Source organism: Mycteria americana, chromosome 1 (genome assembly GCF_035582795.1).
Source record: "Mycteria americana isolate JAX WOST 10 ecotype Jacksonville Zoo and Gardens chromosome 1, USCA_MyAme_1.0, whole genome shotgun sequence".
NCBI classification, from domain to species: Eukaryota; Metazoa; Chordata; class Aves; order Ciconiiformes; family Ciconiidae; genus Mycteria; species Mycteria americana.
The window spans coordinates 124,054,285-124,074,519 of NC_134365.1; the positions used below are offsets into that span (position 1 = coordinate 124,054,285).

Genomic DNA, 20,235 nt, shown 5'->3' on the forward strand with positions numbered 1-20,235 from the left:
GGATATGCCTGCTTACGCTCCACCTCCCAAGTGTTACCAGTCGGCTAAACTTAGCCCTGCTGCCCAGGGCATCAGCCGTTTCATGATGGGGGTTTGGGGCAGATGATTTTTCTTTTGGATTCACAAGGGACATGGGACTGTATTGTCAAAAAGCAACTACGCACTGTCCTTTCCTCGAGACACGGGATGAAACTGTGGTTTCTCTTACACTGCACGATGGTTCTGTAAAAGCTGTGCTAACACGAGACCTTTTGATGTTGGGTAGCGGCTTTTGCTTTTATCTGTGAACCAAAATCATCTTCTTAGAAGATCAGATTGATGCTAATCAAGAGCAGTGCATTAGCTTTTCAAGTAGGAACTTTGTAGCATTTGGGGAGACGAAGACTTTTTTTTTTAACCTCTGATTCACCGCTTGCAAATCTCAGCTAGAAGGATGTGAGCCTGAGCAGGAGTCAACATCTGCCAGTGGCAAGCTTAACAAGCAGCAGATTGTGCAACGCCCATCTGCATTTGCAATAGTCTGGTGCAACTCTTGAGACCCTGGTTCTCCAAACGTTATCGTACAGGAGAAGGGCGTGTTTATTGACTGCGTGAAAGTGAAGGAATGATGCCACTGGGATCGTGGAGCAAAGCCAAGCGCGTGTCTAGGTGTTTGAAATGTGGGGCCTAAGTAATATCATACAGGGAGTCAGAGTTTCTTTTATTGGTGTTAGCAGCATAGGCACTGCAAAAGGAGAGGGAAGAGACAAAACCGAACATTTTAGTGAGTGCCTTAAGGGGGTTGCTTGTGCCAGGCAGGTGATACTCTACAAGGGACAGTTATACAGATAAATTAAAACTTGCACAAGATAACTGTTAGCAGCTATTCAGTTTTGGATGAAACAAACAGCGTAGGGTTACCCACACTGGTGAGGTGATCACGGTAAAGAAATACACCTGCCGCTGAAAGTGCGCGTTTATATAAGTAATTAAGCTTTGAAATATATATGGCTGCTGAAAATGAAAAAGCACTGCAGGATCAGGAAACCAGAAGGCAAATAAAATAAAAATGTCTTTCTTTTTTAAAGAAGTGCCACCAAATTTTTTCGTCAGTTTTCAGATGACCTGGTGCGTGATTGCTGAACGTTTGCGGTTTGGCACCAGAAATACCTTCGCGTATTTCAGGCGGGCAGCCGAGAGTGCTGCAGTGAAGCACCTGTGCACACCCACCCGGGCCGGGGCCGGGGCCAGCGGCCCGCCTGGGGGTCGCACTGGCGATGCCGGGCCACGCAGAGGGCGTCGGGCCGCCACGGCGACAGGTGGGTCGGCGGGGACGTCAGGCAGCACCGGCTCAAGGAGCGGCTTGTTCCCTCCGCGGCTCCCCGGCGGGCTGGGCGGTGTGGGGTCCCGCCGCGGAGCCGCCACCACCGCCCCCTCAGCCCCGCGGCGGCGAGGCCCGGGGAGCCGCGGCCAGCGCGGGAGGCCGGGCCGGGGGCAGCCGTTCGCCCCGCAGGCTTCGCCGGCCCTTACAGAGGCGGTCCGGAGCCTCCGCGGGGCCCGCTGCCGGCACGGACCAGCCCACGGCGCTACTCCTACCGGCCGCCCCGGCGGGGTGCCCGGCCGCCGAGCCGTGCCGTGGCCCGCCCCGCCGCCGCGGGGCGCCCTCCTCCTCCTCCACGGCGCGGCGGGGAGGGGAGGGGCCCGGGCAGACCCGGCCGCCGCGCAGCTCCCGCGGCCGGGCGGCGATCCGCAGCCGCGCCCGGCCGCTCGGCTCGGCGTGGCGCAGGCCAGGCAGGAAGCAGGAAGCTACCGGCGGCGGGAGGGCGAGAGCAGCGGCAGCGGGTAAGCTCGGCGGGCGGGGGGCGGCCGTGCACCTGCCGTGCCCGCGGCGGGGGCGGAGCGGGGGCGTCGCCGCCGCTTCCCGCCTGTGTGGCGGTGGCCCCTTCCCCCGCGGGCGGTGGCCGGGCGGGGGGTGCCCGGGGCGCGGCGGCCCCGGCTCTCCGCCGGCGGCGCTGGGAAGGCGGCTGCGGTGCTGCCGGGGCTCGGGCGTTCACCGCCCCTGCCACCGCCGCCCCCGGCTGTCCGATTTCTTTCCTTCACCTTTTGTCTGGCGCTCCCCCTTCTATTTCTTCGAGTCTGGGCTTGCTGTGAGAGCCCCTTCCTCCGCCCCAGCCGGCGGAGTCGGGCCCCGGCCGGGGGAGGATTGTTTTGGGGCGCCCCTAGGTTTTGGTAGCGGAGGGAGTAGTTCTGTGCTTGTGCCCCTGAGGGTGCGCGGCTGCGGGCGGGAGCCGGCTGAGCAGTTGTAACCCAGGGGCAGAGACCAGCCCTCGGCTGGCATTGAACTGCCCGAAACCGCCCCGTGGGGTGCGAGTGGGGGCTCCCGGAGGCCACCGCGCCTCGTACCGCTGGGGAAGGCCGGCGGGGGGAGAGGCGTGTGCCTGCCGCCCTCCCCTGGCTCAGCTCCCGGCCTGGCCCCGCGGGACCGCGGGGTGAGGGTGTGCTGTCCTCGGCCTGGCTCGGCATTGAGGGAGGCTGCGTGGCTGTCCTGGCTTCCAGTGGGTCATCTGGTGTTGCGGTAGCGCCTGGTGTGGTGCGGTTGGTAATGCAGGGTCCTGGGACGCAGGTGTGGATTCACTGTGTATTCACAAGGGCTCTTGTCCCCTGTTGTTAAGCCACGATTAACCGTTTTCCACGTTTTGTATTAAATGGAAGGAGTATGGCCATTTAAGGTCCGAAGCTGATGGATTTGGCATTTTATGGCTCAGGTGCTGAGCTGTTGGGTATTAAGCACAATATGCATCTGATCTGCCTGGGTGTAAAGGCCCTTGGAGTCCTTAAGGACACCCCGATGAGGACTTGGCATTACCCACTGCCTCTGCATACACAGAATTAATGTCTGCCCTCCAGGGGAGCTGCGTACAGCGGGGCAGGGGCCGGGCAGGAGCCTCGCTCCGTGTCTCCAGCACGCAGCACAGCTGAGCCAAGGTTTGCAGTATTTGCAGTGGTAAAGCCCGGTCACGAATGATCGTATTTTCTTGAAACAGGGAGGGAGCTATGTTTCAGCCAGTGCAGCGGGAAGCCTGAAGAAGCAATACAAAGTTTGGAAGGTAAATATGGATTCAAAGTAAGTACCAGAATATTGCTTTATACGTTGCAGTACAACAAGGAGGAAGGGAAAGTATTTGTTTTCATTGTCAGGTTAAATAGTTGCTGAAAATGAAAGAACAGAAAACCAGTTTGAGGGATTGAATTGGAGCTTGTCCTTGGGCTTCATTAGTAAAACGGAAATATAAAGGATGAGTTGGTAAACTACTGGCTATGTGTTGTAGCCTGTTAATGTCATTTCTGAAGAATACCTTGGGTTTTTTTACAGCAATCTGGTTTAATTTACAGCAGGATGCAGTCTTTATAACCTGTTACCACAAGTTTTATTGCCACAAGTTTCTTTGCTTTTGTGGGGGAAGTTTTATTTGTTTATTAAAAGCACATGAATGTCAGAGGAACTTATGGATATATGGGGACAGGGATAAGCTGTTGATGAGTAAATGAGAACTCAGGTCACTCTGCCTGCAGTAGATAAAATAAAATCAGCCCTGTCAAATAGACTTAGGGTGCAATTCTCTAAATGCTGCTGATAGTCCGGTCGTCTTTGCAAGGGCCTTGTGACTCTGGATTTATGGCCAGGATATGCTGTTAGGAGGTGGTGTGAGCATGATCTGTGCAGCAGGTGCACAGATGTGCAACCTTGTGTGACCACTTAGCATTGAAACCTTTTTGTAAGATGCATGAAATCTTTTTCTGCTTACACTAAAGCTGTTAAATAGTAACTTGCTAAACAATTACTTTTCTGTTATGACAATTGCCTTGTCCCATTATATTGTAAGGGAACTGTTTAAAGAGGTTTATGACGTCAGATTTTTGTTCTTTGCCAGCCTCTCAGTTTTTTCCCGGTAGATATTTCTGTCACCTCACTTAAAGTGTGGTCAGTTAAATAATAGTTTGGGTGTTTGGGATAACTGTGAGAGAGGGGAGATGGGATTTGGGATCACCCTGAAACAGATCTGTTACTGCTGGAAGAAAAGTTCATTCCTCCTCTGGGCTGCTTGTGCCGACCTCTTCTTACCTTTCTTCTCCCGTTGGAGCTATCCACAGCTCCTTTCAACCAAATGCAAAATTACTGACAAGTGATTGTTGGTTTGAAATTAGAGTTCAGCTGACCTAACTAGCTAGCCATGGCTGTAAGGGGCAGTCCCACCTTTAGCCCCTGCCTTTGTGCTCCTGCGGGTTCAGATTCATCCTATCTAGCAGCTTTGTGGCCACACAGTGAGTTAATATTCTCTGTTGGATCAGGTGTTTTTCAGGGCAGGTTTTCTGATGGATCAGCCACCTGAACCATGGCTGTATGACTACAAGGTCTGACACAGAGGGAGGCAGGGACCTGCAGCTGGGGGTGGGAGAGGGGAGGAGTGTAGGGTTGCACTTTCCCTAACCTCTGCAGCCTCAGAGAGGTAGGAAATTCACGTTGGGTGGGAATGATTATGGGGTTTGCTGATCCATTGCACAACCAGTTACCTGATTCAGGAGCGGGGGGGGGGAGGCGGAACATGCCAAACAAGATTAGCAAGTCAATGCACTTTCAGGGGAGGGAGGTGTCAAGGTGAACCAGGACACTGTAGAAAAATTAAAGGTATGACAAAAATGTGTTGGCATAAAGGAGCAGACCCTTCATCTTTTGGTGGGATACTCTGTTATGTGAAGAGGTGGTAGTTTTCCTCCATTCCTGGGGAAAAAGCCCATGTGGATAGTGAAGCTTTCAAGTTGCCAGCTTGGACCCAGCAGATGCCATTTGGTGTTGTCATTCAGCTGGCTGAGGAGGAGCAGTTTTGATTTCTGTAGTAAGATAGGGCAATAAAGATGAGAGGAGAGGGGCTCATACCTTTGCCTGCCCTGAGGCAGCCTCTACAATTCCCAGGTTAAGACAAACCCTTGGTCTTGGCAGGTGTGTTTTCTTCAAAGGAGATTTTGCTGTAGCTCACCTCCCGTCACTTACCAGGAGAGCTAGTGCTGTATCCTACCAGCTTCCCATCAGGAGCATGGCAGTGGCTGGTGCGGGTGTTAAGCACGCTAGCTGGGCTACCGGGAGAGTAGGGACTATGTTGCAGACCTTGGTGTGTTATTTGGCATCCTGCTGGGGTGGCTCTGCTCTTAGCACACGGGGAGGCTTGGCTTGCATGCATGAGTTGTAGTCACACCTTTCATGTGCAGTGCCTTTTGTCATCTTACTCAACAGTTGGCTTAGACTTGTTGCAAAATAACAGTGCAGCTAGTTCCTATTGCAGTACCTGTAATGTAATAAAGGGCATCTTTTTCTGTTGAGGGGCTTCAGCCCAAATTTGAAGAAACAGGAGGAACTCTACAAGATTTTAAACCAAACTGAATTGATGCTGCCACAGTCTCACTCTTTCCTGCACGTCAGGTACGCACGTGAGCCTGCCTTTTGCTGGATGAGTTGGTGTAGGGAGCTCAAGTGGTGAAAAAATGTTGTTTTTTTTTTTTTTTTCTTTTCCAAGTTTTCTGACAATGTGATTGTTTGTGCAGCACTGGTACTGGGATGGGGAAATCAGGCTGGAAGAGAGAGTGCTGGTCAAGCCTTGCTGGCAGAATTGTTCAGCAGCACCCACTCTCGAGCTGGAGGAGTCTCTATTCTGGGCTGAAAACACTACAGTCATTCTTGAACAAATTTCAACCTCATGAATGTTTCTGATGTGTTAAAATAGATCTTTGTAAGGTGGGGAATTGCCTATTTGTAGTCTTTCTGGGACAAAAGCAGAGTGTTTTGATGTCAGCTGGCTTTGGATCATGTTCTAAATGCATCTTTCCCTTGTGTCCCCACTGCTTTATACTGTGTTGACTTCTCAAAATAGATTATACCTGATAAAATTCAGAAAAGGCTGCGATTTATATTGGCTTAAAGGTCTCTGTTGCACTTCTGATGTGTAGAAGGTTAGTTATGGTAATTACTTGTCTCAGAAATAGATAATTGCTGATTCAGATGTTATGATTAGAAAATACTACAATACCTCGATAAGAATATTTACTTATCAGCTTCTCTTATTGAAGATCAGCAATTAGCAAAGGCAGAGTGAAGAATTTGCCACGTCGTGACTGAAAGTATAAGAAAAAAAACAACAGGGAGATCAACTCAGCAGTATATCTTCTAAGTTTGCTAACAGCCTACCATTGCACACGGCTTTGGGAGGATCTTTGTTACACATTCTGAAGAACAGATAACGTCACAAGTACATAATTGTGTCGCCTAAAACTTGATACCAGCTGTAGAGTAGATGGCTAAGCTTCCTCCTGGGATTCGCTTCATTACTTCATTTTCACGAGATCAGTGGTAAGTCTTGAAGTGTGGTCATGATCTTTCTTTTGGACAATGTGAGTTTGGGGAAGATGATACAGTTGCCTTGCTCTATTTTTGCTTTTTCATTGCTTAATATATACAGCAAGAAAATATAGTCAGTTGTCTAATAAATAAATGTTGCTGATGTAAAAAGTGAGATACTTTGTTGGGGGAACCCAGACAGACCCTTACTAGTCGAATGTGCTAGAGAATTAAGCCTTTTGTCCTTTTCTTTACAAGGTATGTATTTGAAGGGATAAATTTCAGATTTTTATCTTCAAACTCTTAGGTGGGAGGGGTGCTCGAGGCTAGCTTTCTTTTCTTAACCAGAAGTGTATTTTCTCCCCCATAATTTGATGTGTAATATAGACTTGTAGAATTACAGTTTTAGTTCTTCCTACTGTATATTAAAAAAAAAAAACAAACAAACAAACAAAAAAACCCCACCCAAACCAAAAAACTCTTTGCTTTAGGAAAACTAATCCTGGAAGCTGGATGGCATCAGTTCTTGTGCTTTCTGAGATAGAATACTGAGTGAATTGCATGTGAATAACAAAAAAACAACAAATGAAAGACCAAGCACTTCCCATTTGAGCAATTTTATCACATGCTTTCTCTAGTAGAGCAGCAAGGACACAGTCATTTCAGTTTTATCACTTGTGAGGATGTTTTCAGTTACAGGGCTGAATAACTCAACTTGCAGGATAACTCTTTTTTTTTAATGTCTCTCTGAATATGCCAGAACTATAAAACAAGACCCTTGTTATGTAAAAGTTTATAAGGCAGAAAATTATTGGAAAAGGTTAATTGAAAATTAGGGACTGTAGTAGACTGTGTGATATCAGATATTTGTATGTATACATCTACTTGTATTTACAGATGTTAATTTTAAGATCAAGGCTAGAAGGAGCCAGTAGATATACTCTGATATCTGTGTATTGTTAAAAGCACAAATCCACAAAACGCTCTCCTTCTTAAACAACTGAAACATGCTGCAGGTAGAGAATAGATCAGATTGTTATCTTTAACGCTTGCAGTGACGGGGAGTTTGAAATGCCCTTTTGATTCAGATGAACTGCAGAGAAAGACCCAAGGATGCCAGTGAGGTACAAAGGAAAATTCCTTCCCAATCCCAAAGCTGGTTAATTGTGTCCACGTGCTCCAGCTGACAGTACACACAGTCAGGGTCAGTCCCCCCGTCCATCTCTAGAAATGGCTGATTTCTGGTGTTACGGAAGAAGGCAAAAGTAAAGCAAAATCCTAAAAGCAGTAAGGAAAGAAAGAAGTAATAACCTGCAGTAGCCAGACTGACAATTCACAGAGCCATCATTTATATTCTAATTGTACCAGAAAACCGGATGAGACGGTGAAACGTGAAACCTCATTATCAGTATGTTTCGTGTTGAACTGCCTTTTAATAGCCCCCAAAGGAAGGTTGTAAAGAAGGCAGATCAGCCCTGTGGACTCCAGAGCACTGCCGTGTTGTCCTGCCCGTACCTGCGTGCTAGCAAGCTCCCTCCCAAAGCCAGATCAGAGCAGACGTTGTAAAGCAGCGTAATGCTAGGGTGGTTCTTCAGGCTGTTAGAGAACGTGAAAAAAGTTGTCTTCATCTATGCCAAGATTACCGATGACTTGTGTAATGTTTTTATGGAACTTAGTGCTAAAAGTAAATCTGAATAAAATAATTTTCAAATACTCTTTTTTTTTTTTATATTGTAGGTATAGAGCCTTCATTTTCTCTCTCACTTTCTTGTTGTATGCCAGCTTCCATTTATCAAGGAAACCTATTAGTATAGTTAAGGTAAGCAAGGTTGCGTCCTTGTTTAAACATCCTTCTACTCCTGTCAAACACGGAAATAGTCGTCTTTTTCAGTATTTCCTTTTGTGAAAGGCAGTGTTTGACTTGGAATGGTTTAAAAGATAAAAAACTGATAAAACTAGCATGCAGTGGCATTTACTTGATAAACTTTAGTAAGACCACACCTAGAATACTGCATATACGTCTAATCTTTGGGCCTAAGACTTGAAACAGCTATGCCTACACTTAATTCATGTGAATTAATCTAATTATAGATATTTAAGAGTTTACAGGTTTATATTCATATGTTTGAGAAAAGTTGCTCATAATTGATAAGTCAAATGTGATAAAATTCTACTGGCATTTACAAGACTGTTCCAAGTACTGTTGAGCATCATAGTCATAGGTGTCTATACACTTGGGACTCCGTTTCCAGTGAAGCTGGTGGCAAAATATTATCTAATTCTAGGTTTGTTAGTTTAATCTTCGGCCTGTATAACTTGCCAAACACAAATAAAATCCCTCAGGGCTGTATTGTGTATAACTGATGAGTAACAATGGGCAAAATAGTTTGATGTTAGTGAAGAATTTGGGAATTCTGTGGTATCAGAAACACCAGTTCCCTATAGCATGTTGTTTCTAACCATGTAATTACTCTTTTCATGTAAGGGTGGCTTCACCCAGCAAAATACCAAGCAATTAATAATGGCTAAGAATTTTACTGATTTCAGTGGGTTTGACACAGGTTCATATAGAGCTAGAATTGTTAAATTTGTTGCTGTATGGGGATTAAACAGCCACGAGTAAATTTTCCATTTTCAAATTTCCTTTCCGTATCAGGGAGAGCTGCATAAGCATTGTGCTGCTTCACATGAAGTTGAACTCAACTCCTACAAAGAACATGCTGCCCGGATTCAGCCTGTCAAAAAGCCATCTAATGTATCTCAGTGCGGTTGGGAGCCATTTGGTAAGGGTTGTTTTTTTGGTTTTGTGTTTTTTCTTTTGTAATAATGAGCTGATATTAATAATTAGATTATTTGCCTCTTGCTATTTCTTCTTCATGTGTGGAGGGATTCAGGAGATGTATGTGGGAGGGGTGTTTTGTTTTCCATGTTCTCATTGACTTTTTCAAAGAAAGTTAAGTTGTGACTTACCTTATGATGTCTTTCCTACTTAAAGTCACTTAAACAACTAACGTTATTTTACCTGTTACAGCTATGAGATGGTTCAGTAGGTCAGTTTTCAGTCAGAAAATGGGATTTGTCTTTAGAATGTCTATTAAGGAAAAAAAGGGTGAAGAATAATCTCTGCTGTTTTAATTCACGGTCTAGCAATCATTTAAATGAAATTACTTGGTGTTTATCTAAATCGGAACTTTTCAGAGTCCTTATCTGCCAGAAATAGTATTCTTCTTCCCATTTTAATGGAGAAAAATGGGCGACTTTAGTGCAGAATAGAGTTGAGAACTTACTGAATAGCTTATGAACCTGGCCTTTCACTTAAACAGAAAAAATATTTGCCTACTTACAATTAAATTCAAATTTAATTGTATTTGAATTTAATAGAGATTTTGAATCATTGCTTGACACTTTTATCGCTAGCAAGAACATCAGTGAAGTAGAATAGCCCATTGTGTCAATGTACCAACCATCCTTTCTAATTATTTTTTAATTAGCAATTAAAAAAAAGTCCTACTCTGTTCAAAGATAATTAAAGATCTGAGCTCTGGGTTTTCTGCGGACAAAATTCTGTGTATTAACTGCCTGCTGCAAGGTAATCAGTCTACTGAAATTATTTAGTCCCACAGGTTTCCGAATGTATTGGGATGCAGTTAAACTTGGTTGCTGTTTCTTGTCCCTGAACCAAGGGGAGACTGAGTTTGCTTGTCTAAAACACTAGTTAGCTTTCTTAACGGAGACTTCTGAGCTCCAGTGTCCTCCTTTTCCCATGAACATACAGGTTATTGCAAAGCTACCTCTTTGGAGTGGCACTCTAGACTTATTCTTTCAGCTCTGTTTTTCAGGCAACATAGCTGGCAAGCTGGGAGTAACGCTGAAAGAAGGAATGCTTTAATAACTGTGACTTTATTCTCAAAGTCAATGGGGATTGTGGCTCCTTACAAACATATAAACTGTCTTTCTTGGTATGAGGTCAGGTCTCTTGAGACCAGACTTGGTGTTTCTCTCTGGGTGGAGTCCCTCCTGCTCCCTCCATCCTGCCTGCAAGTCCCATTTAGTTGTGATTACAGTCATTTGCTGTACAGAGCAGAACCTTGGGGGTTTTTTAAACAAGACTTCTATCTCTGTGCTTTATGAGTAGTTGGAAAATGAAATGCAAAAGGCTTTAACCATTTAAAATCTACATATTAAGCTGATTCCTTAAAAGCCTATATGATGATGGATTTTTTTTTTTTTAATCCATTGGGACTGTTAGGACCTCACACATTTGCAACACATCTTTCCACTTTTAATAAAGACCATTAAAGTTTGGGTTTTCTTTTGTCTAAGGACCTATAAGAAAAGGGCACCTTGTTAATAACTGATGTTTCTTCTCTTCCAAAATGCTGTTTTGAATAAGGTAGAATTAAGAATGGTCCTACTGATATTTTTCTAATATGTTACAGGCAAAAAGCTCAGTTGTAGAGGGGAGTTTTTTGGTTAAATAAAATGTTTTGCAAAATGCATGCTTAAGTCTAAAAGTGCCTATTGAAAATTAAATGTCAGCGCATGTTCACTAACATTTTTCTTGTAATATGTAAAAATGATTGGGAAGTTATTGGTACATTTAAACTGATAATTTGTTTTGAAAATTATTCTTAGATAAGAACAACTACAAACAGTTACTGGGAGCACTGGATTACTCGTTTCTGTGTGCATATGCAATTGGAATGTATTTAAGGTAAACCTCACTCTCTTGGAAACCTGCTTTATCGCTTACTGTTAATTTATGAGGCTGTACTACTTCTGAGATATTGTCTTTTCCTACTGTAGTTTCTGGTATAGAGAGTGAGAACTTGATTGCTGAGGAAAAAACCCACATCATCCTGAGTCCCCAGTGGTATCATACCTGTTGGTGTACAGAAGGCTTCTTACCTGCACCCATCCTGCCTGCCTTGTGCAGGAATGCATTCCAGTTTGCAGTCTTCTATGGAATATGAAGGAATATATGCTGGAACATATGTCCTCAAACTTAATCAGTCTCCAGCTTGCACATGTAGACTAAACTGATTGTCCTGGCTTTCTCTATAGTCAAAGGAAAGAAGCAGACACCTCCTAAAAAATAATACCAAACCCATCTTAAAATGTGCAATATTAACTGCTGTTTGGAGATGCTTCTTTTTATTGACTAAAACCAGAATCTTCATAACTAGAATTGTTAGCAAGGGAGACAAGTCTCACTTGAAATGGCTGGTGACATGTCCTACCTTACGGGTCATTTGGAAAATGACTCTGTAAGTAAATGACTTCCAATTTGCTCCAGGTGAGTATCTCCCTGAAAGATGGTTGTGCAGGTGGAGCACTTGGCAATTAGTCGCATGAAATATCTGGGTTTTTTTTCTGTCAAATACTAAAAATTGCTTATTTGCTGCTGTGAAGGAAAACAGCAGTTACCAGTAAAGTTTCTCTTCAACCAGAATTGAACAACACAAAATATTCTTTATATGTGAAGGCTTGGGGTATGATTTCATTTTTAATTATTGCCTTTCTTTTTATTTCCTTCCACATTCCAAGTGGAATAATAGGAGAACGGCTACCTATCCGGTACTATCTGACAGTCGGGATGCTTGCTAGCGGACTCTTCACTGCAATGTTTGGATTGGGTTATTTCTATAATATACATAATCTGTGGTTTTACATAATGGCCCAGGTAGGCATGATGTTATTTAGATACTCTGAGTTTCCATGGTGCTGTTTAGTGTTGTATTGGGGTTTTTTTCAGTTGCAAACAGTGATTAGTGGTTGGGTGGGAGGAGGTAAATGCTGGCATACATTGTTGTTGATGACAGGCAGAAATGATAGAGTGGATAGCCCCAGGTTTTATTTTGAAAAATGTTTTTTTAGTGGAAGAAGTCTTTGAAAACAAATTAAATGTTTCAGCCTGTGTCAAATCAGTGATCAAATCTTTGCAAGCTTACATGTGGGCGAGTTTTAAAACAAATGTATTTACTTTTGTCAGTCTGCCAAGACCTGAGTGATGCATCCTGGCTTTCTCTGCAGGAAAATTACATTTATACTGCTAATGATGAACAGTCTCCCACAGTGGTGTGGCTGAGAACAGGCAGTTTCTGTAACGAGATTCATTGTGTGGGATTTTTCAGAGCACTTGTAGATCTAATCAGGTGTCACAAGAATATTTACCATTGACCTAATAGGAAATTTAGGTCAGGAGCAGGATATGGTTAGCACTTCTGAGTCATTTTGGACAGGTCTGCACCTTGCACTGCTGCTTTCTTTGTGTTAACTGCAGTAGCACTTTCACCACTGGCGCGTTTGCCTGACATTGTGCAACGTGGCATGCAGCGATACTAACTTGAGTACTGCAAGCTTTTATAACCATTTCACCGAGTCATCCATTTAACCACATCACTGCCCCGGCACTCTTGGCTTATGTGGTTTCCAGGACAGGAGCTGGCTCCCTTAGGGTTAAGCTAACTATCTCTACCAATGCTGCACTGCGTGATGTGGTCGGTGAATCCTGTAATACCAAGAGTGGTCTTGCACCGCCGGCCTAATTGGTTTTTGTTGGGTAGAGTGAGGTTGTTTCGTTGCATGTTGAAATGCTCATTGTACATGTGAATTATTGTATTGTGATCTTTGTGTTAATGTGTAATTCTAGATAGGGAGCATTTTAGCAGTTGAGATGATTTAGGGTTATGATCTGTGCAACACGGAGGCTGAAATAGTTCTTACTTCAGCCTGAATATAGCAAGTTAAGCTTCTCCTCTCAGTCTATTTACAGGTGTCTGCTAAGCATTTTAAAGTTAATGTTCAAAGTTATCCAGTCTCCCCTAAAGCTTTATTTTTTTTTCCCCGCTTTGTTTGATTGCAAACATGCTTTGCCGTATGTTCAAATTGAGATAAGTATTATGTTGCTCTTTGAGCGTGGGGAATTCGTTTCTCTGTTCAGCTCAGTGCAATGTGACTTTTGGTAAGCATGTGATTGAATTACAGTCTTTTGTGTTTTAAATCATAAAATAATTGGAGGCATGTAGGTAGAGGGGAGGAATCTCCGCAAAACATTGTAACTTGTTTATTCTTGGAACAGAATGCTTTCAAAACGCCCCACTACATTTCTAAATTCAAAGCATTCGTGTGGGCTTCCTTTTCCCAAAGCAGCACTCGGCAGGAATTGTGTAGGAACCTGACTTATTATAGGGTATGTTTGTTTATTATTATTTTTATATACTTTCAGATAGCTAATGGGTTGGTGCAAACTACTGGCTGGCCGAGTGTCGTTACATGTATTGGCAACTGGTTTGGAAAAGGAAGGTAAATAATACGTAATCCAGAATTTTGGGAGTACAAATCAACACATTCTGGGCTGTAATATTACAGTCAATTTAAATATCTTTTGCTTCAGTGTTTTTGGGGGATGAAAACAAGTAGTTAGGTAGATCTTTGAGAGGAGTTTCCTTTGTTAGGCTGATTAGTTTATATATCGGTTTGAAATATTCTCTCTCATGTCAAAACATGGTAGCTCTTTACTCTGATGTTTAATTTTTCAGATGAAATATTTCAGAATTGAATTAAGAATAATTCTTGCAAATATTAACAGTCTAAAACCACTTTTAATAAAGGCTGTTGTTAACCCATTTTAATGTGGAATTTCCCATGTTTTCATTGTGTTTCAAAGCAGTTGTCAGGGTGTAACTCTAAAAGTATCTTTTTGTCTAATGTCTTTTTTCCTAACATACTTACAGAAACTTGAAAATTTAATTTAAAAAAGAAAATACATATGGCAACTGATTTAACATTTCTTTTTGTCACTTTCTTTAAATAATCTTTTTTATTTTTTTCTTAATCCTGCATAGAGATCACTCATAATGTTTACTTTGTCATACCATACAGGAGTCTTCCATAAATTTTGCAAGAGCTGCATGCGAAATCCATTGGCTCTGATAGTGGTTGATGCATGTAGCATATAGTAATGCTACTGTAGTGCCATCCATTGTAGATACATACCACTGAATGAACATTATTGTCAATCGGTTCAAGAGAAGGACATACAACAACTAAGTATATGCTTCCTATGTAAAATCACTGGATAGTTAAGAAGATGTAGGCTCAAACTAGTTTTCCATAGTCTCTGCAGCCTTTTTGGTGAATGTTACAAAATGCAGAGAATGATAGCCGTCATACAATACTGAACACAATTGGCGAGCCTGTGCAAAACAAATATGTTTGTTCAGATCTTGCTTTGTGCAAAAGCAACAGCCTTTACTTTTAGGAGGCTGCATAGCGGACTGGTGGATAGGGCTCTGGTTTGAACGTCAGTGATCTGGTTCTTGTTTTCATTTTGCTACAAACTCCGTGAAACATGAGCAGACCTCTTAGATCTTGTCTTCAGCCAAAGGAAGAGATTTGGTTTAGTTCAAATTAGGTTGCTCCAGGTAAACTCCTGCTAAGTGTAAGGCAGTTTTCCCATGACTTACAAGGGGAAAAAAAAAAACCTGCTAACTGTCATGACTGACTTCAGTGGGGTTTCTGTGGTTTACATTAGCTCAGCTGGAGCTATTCTACAGCAGCTCTAATCTGGGATTTCCAGGCAGACAGCAGTCTGATGTGTCTGTTAGCCAAGCGTGCGCAGGTGTTGTCTTCTACTAGTGCCTAGCAAGTCCAGAACGTGATCAGAAAATACTGAATTTGCTCTACCTGTCCTGTACAGATTGTTTTCTTCTGCATGATAAATCTAACATATCCTGAAAGCATCAGATTATCGGTGCAATGTGTTTGCAGGAGGACTTTCATTCCCAGAAGCATCAGACTTAGCGTGCACATGCTACACAACATCTGCATACTTGTTTTTATCGAAGAAACTCTATCCAGGAATATGCAAGCCCTAGCGGTGCCTTTAAATGCCATTAAATGCAGGATGAGTTCTGTCATGCACAGAGAAGTATTTAGAACACTTCTATTAATATTTAGGTGCCTTGAAATTGCCAGATGAAAGACTGTAGCATAAAGAAGTGGTCAGTTAAAGAACAGTAAGATTACAAATATTTCACTAACACCACACGTGAACAGTCATTTTCAATACACTTTTCTCAAGATAGTAATGCTTATTGTTGGAATAATAAGAAATGTTTGTGGGTTTTTTTTAAATGCAGGAGAGGTTTGATCATGGGAATCTGGAATTCACACACTTCAGTGGGAAATATCTTGGGATCCTTAATTGCTGCTTATTGGGTGTCTACATGCTGGGGTCTCTCCTTCGTGATGCCTGGCGTTATCATTGCTGTGATGGGGATTGTTTGTTTCCTGTTTCTTATTGAACGTAAGTTTTTTAATGGGATAGAACCATGGAGGGCTCACTATGAGTGAAGAACACCAGCTGTTTAAGCTGAATGACCCAGTGCAAAGTATATTCCTCAAGCTATGCCAATACTTAAAGAACAACTTCTTAGAACACTAGATGGAGAAGAACCTGTGTATGTCTAAAGAGTTTATATGCTCAGACTCTGGCATACCTGGGAGAGTAACACTTCAGAATTCAGTCCACTGCCCTGTCATTAGTTCCCTGTCTGTATAAATTGTTCAAGTATATCTTAGCAGAATGTTCCACCTGGCTGCGATGTATATTCTGTGCTACCGTTCAACCCATGCCATCCATATTCTGTGGTATAGCTGATAGAGCAAGTTTTGTCACTTTAAATTAGAAATTAAAAAGGAATGCCCCATCTTGTCCCTAGGTAGACTCAGAGATACTAGTATGCATGCTTATTTTACTGTAACTGTCCTATCTCGGGAAGTAAAAAGGTCTGCAGATATAATTAGAATGCTGTAATGAGCTGGACTGCCAGAATAGCACTTAATGTGGTCATAGGATGGGAAGGGTACCATGGAGCGCCCTTTCCCTTTTCTTGAAAGCTACAGTTACACATTTCTACCAAGACTACTTCTGTGTTATCTGTACTGTTGGTTTATTGTCGGTAAATTACACTACTGATAAGTGTTTTAAGATATTCATTATGCTTGTTTTCACTACTAACTATGTGTGGTATTGTATTTCAGATCCTAAAGATGCAAGTTGCTCCTGCACACTATCCAGTGTAAGTGAATGCTTTTTCTGTTTTGATTTTTGCCTCCTAATACGCATGTTTATTATGATAGTACTGGAAATCAGATAATCTGTGTGGCCCTTTTGTGCCAGGCTGTTATAACTGACCCTATACTTGAGGGAATGATTGGTCTTCTGTGCTTCACTAGTAAACCAATAGCTTACTTTCTATCAAAGCAATGTGAATCAAGAGTTTGTTTTAACTAAAGTTTTGAAATAGATGATCTTACTACAGTAAACCAAGTAAAAACTGTTCATCTTTTTTTTTTTTTGAGTTTTCTTACTTTCCTCCAGTCTTCCTGGGCATCTTCAGAGCATTTTGACCTATCTCCTGCTGTTGCCTTCCTTGCTTAGGTACGGCATAATGAGATAGCTGTCAAGTATATCTTGTGAAGGGTCTCACTGTTTGAGAACCCTGTATTGGGCATTGCAGAAAGAGCAAACAGCCCTTTTGCTGACATAGCATCAATGAACCATGCATCTGTGGGCATGGGGATGGAAGGTGGGATGTTCCCTTGGATAGAGGGAAGGACAGTAGAAGCACATGGCTAGGGAAAAGAGGAAGCAAGGGGTGGATATGAAGCCGAGGTGAAGAGATTGGAGCAATCAGTCAGTCTGTGACAGGGAGTTTAGTCATGATATAATATGGCCTTTATTTAACCAAAACTGACATTAAAGAAGAGCTGTGAAAAGGAGAGAGAAATAATCTGTGCTTAGTGGTGTAGGTCACGTGACAAATCAATGCTTTAGTTTGTGTGGCATCACAGAATAATTTAGGTTGGAAGGGACAGGACCACTGGACATTGTATGGTCCTACCCTCTGCTTGTAATGGGTCTAAATTTGACATAGGATCAAATTGCTTAGGGCTTGTCTGTCAAATTTTGAGATCCTCAAGGGTGGAGATGCTGTTTATACGCAGATGATTTTTTTTTTTTTTTTTTTTTTAAAATATACAGTCAGTTTTTAGAATGCATTGATCACACATTTTACTGGCATCAAGGCAGTAGATCTTGCTGTTGTATGAGAGTTTATACTTCAAGGGCTTAAATTTTGGCAAGGTAGTGAACTTCACTAAGCTTTAAATATACTACCTCACACACAAACTGTGGAACATGTACTGCCTGGGTCATGAGGGAAAACGCGACTCTTGACACAAGAGTTGGAAAATCCAGCAGCAGAGATTGACCACTTAAAGCATTGTTGAAGCAGGATTGAAGTGTGTGTGTGTGCACGTGCCTAAGCTTTCTTTGTGTTGCTGAACGTTGCATGTATACTTCCTTGTGCCATTGTGGCAGCAAAACTCATGACGTTTAAAATTGTTTCTAAAAGGAAAGCTTTCTCTATTAGTATAGGGTTGTTCAAACACTATTTTAGAAGTAGGTTGGAAGTGGTTAAGCTCTGGTACCAAGATGTTTGCCCAATGCTTTTGAAACAAAAGTTCATAAGACATTTTATTGTACTCAAAATTAAGTAATGTAGAAAGCCATGTCAATGGCGAAAAGGTGTGCCTTAGAAAGCTTTAGCTACTGCATAAGAAGATGATTCCTTTCTTGCCTCATGTAGCTGTGACCCAAGAGGAGGGAGGCAATCCAGATAGAATGAGAGAAAAATAAAAAAAACAAGGAAAGGGAACAAAAAAGAGAGCGTTAGGAAGACCAGCTGTGTATAACTTCTCATAACAGAATGTCATTTGTAGCCCAGTTTTGTTTAGGAGTGTGTTTGCAGGTTCGTCTCTGTTTCACGTTCCGTAAGACTCTGGTACGTGTTTGTCTCTACTGTAACCAAAACCTAGAGCAGTGTGTTGCTCCAGGCTTTCTCCTTTGGCTCCCAGGGACCTGTGGGCAATCAGGTCTGCCACGTTTTCAGCTCGTTCTTTGGAAGAATAGTAGGGGAGATTGGCAAAGAAGCTCTTAAGGTTTCCCATGTGCGAGGGCAAATCAGGGCTGTTGGGGAGAGTGTCAGGGGGAAGGTCCCAAGGGAATCCCACATGTTTTCCAGTGCTAGGGGTTTATACATGGAGATTGTCTGTACATGTGGGTGTACATGAACTATACCTTTTAGTTGCAAGTCTCGCAGGTAGATTGTACAGGGATGATTGCTGTTTTTTTACCATCCCCCAATAGTTTCAGATAGATGGCTCTTTAAATTTTAAATGTTCTCTTCTTCTTGAATAGTAACTGAAGGCAACTTTTCTAGTCTGTGTTATCTCTTCTTTACCAGTTAATGGGGTTTTTCTCCTCATATGAAGTACTCCTGGTAAAGCTTCTGAATACTTTTAATGGTCTGTGGAACTCCTATTCTTAGTTTGTTACTGTGAGATAAGGTGTGCTCACAATGCGCTCTGTATTTTTCATTTAATTCTCTTTCATTTCTTAAAGGTAACTTCTGTCAAGTATGAGAATATTTTAAGTGACTCTTAGAGAGTCCTAACAGGAGGCATTTTTTTCCTTGGCTTTTATGTAGTTCAGAAATGCTCCCATGAACATTTCAGCTGCTGTTTATAATACCTCGAGCATAATGTTTACAGAATTTGCTGTTAAGCTTTATGGAAGTAAATGTTATTTGTTTCAAATACACTTTTAGTGGAAAGCATAACTAAAGAGTTCTGCATAGTACGTTGCTCATGCATCTCAAGGAGCTGGTATGGAAAAATTTGACATTCAATATCTACTTGCCGTGCTATTTTTAACAATAAATTTAGTATTTTAGGAGCTTTTATCCCCTTCCATTCACCACCCCTTCCCCCAGTCCCTGAAAAGGGTTAGTATTTGACCTAATCTTCTCTAGGACATCAGCAAGATTGCTGCTCCGGGCGCAGTCTCATTGTGTAGGGATGCATTTGACCTTCTGTTTCCCTGGAAACCTGGCTGTGCAGAGCAAAAGGCATCACTTCTTCCTTCTCTATTCCATATATTCACATCTGCAAATCTCGTAGGAGGTTCATAAAAGTGCTTCCCCGCCTGCCTTGGACCCTTCTCAGGTTAAGATTCACCATTCGCAGACCTGCATGGTCTGCAAAGTACAGTGGATTCTAAATCCTTAATGAATAGGGCTCACAGCTTCTGTTCGCTGTGGGGAGAGTGGCTTTAGAAGTTAAGGAAATTAGTAGAGTAAGAATAGAAGTTCAAGAAGATCTCCTACAAATGCAGGTGTGGTAATGACAATGTCTGACTAAAGAAAACTGATTGCTAATTGAAGGAAGGTTCATGTAGTAAAATAGACTGTGTTATTACTGGGAGCAAAAAATTTCAGCCGTGTTGTACCAGGGATAGAATTTGCTGACAGGCATGAAATGCTAGCTGTCCCTTTTTGCTCAGTCATTAAAGTGTCAACCTGAACAACCTGTGTGCTTTTGCAAATAGTTAGAAATGTTTTTGCTAAGACATTAAAGAAACGTACACACTTGCTTTGCTCCTAAGGCTGTAGTAGGTCACTTTGGACAGATGTCTTGGTTAGGTGCAGGCAGCTCTACCAGGTGGTGCCAAAAACCGAACCTCATTGTGGAAGAATGAGGCCAGTTAAATTTCAACACAACTGAAATAAATGCTCAACATGAGGGAAAGACTTAGGGTAGCTTCATATTAAGATTTATAGATCAGATTCACCTCTGTGTGATATTACTATCTTGGATGAATTTGGTCTACTGTTTATTTGCAGCATGATCGTGAGCCCAAAATTTCTACAGAGTTTGTAGTGGTGAGTAATCTGATTTCATTGAGTTGTCCAGAAGCACAGACGGAGAGCCAGGCACAGAGCCTTAAATGCATGGCTCTT

At 42.6% G+C, this 20,235-nt stretch overlaps 1 protein-coding gene across 4 annotated transcripts in view; it reads left to right on the forward strand.

The window, feature by feature from the left end:
- The first annotated feature begins 1,662 nt into the window (after positions 1-1,662).
- SLC37A1 (solute carrier family 37 member 1) overlaps positions 1,663-20,235 on the forward strand; it is a 40,666-nt gene continuing 22,093 nt past the window's right edge. Inside the window, exons 1-11 of one of the 4 annotated variants that reach the window (XM_075519167.1) lie at positions 1,663-1,821; positions 3,024-3,103; positions 6,100-6,379; positions 8,105-8,186; positions 9,024-9,150; positions 11,003-11,081; positions 11,915-12,050; positions 13,596-13,672; positions 15,511-15,677; positions 16,415-16,452; positions 20,119-20,157. In XM_075519167.1, coding sequence (XP_075375282.1) covers positions 6,324-6,379; positions 8,105-8,186; positions 9,024-9,150; positions 11,003-11,081; positions 11,915-12,050; positions 13,596-13,672; positions 15,511-15,677; positions 16,415-16,452; positions 20,119-20,157 — 801 coding nt within the window. In that variant the 5' untranslated portion in view covers positions 1,663-1,821; positions 3,024-3,103; positions 6,100-6,323. The remainder of the gene's footprint in view (positions 1,822-3,023; positions 3,104-6,099; positions 6,380-8,104; positions 8,187-9,023; positions 9,151-11,002; positions 11,082-11,914; positions 12,051-13,595; positions 13,673-15,510; positions 15,678-16,414; positions 16,453-20,118; positions 20,158-20,235) is intronic. The other 3 variants (XM_075519174.1, XM_075519182.1, XM_075519190.1) reach the window with 3 other exon arrangements.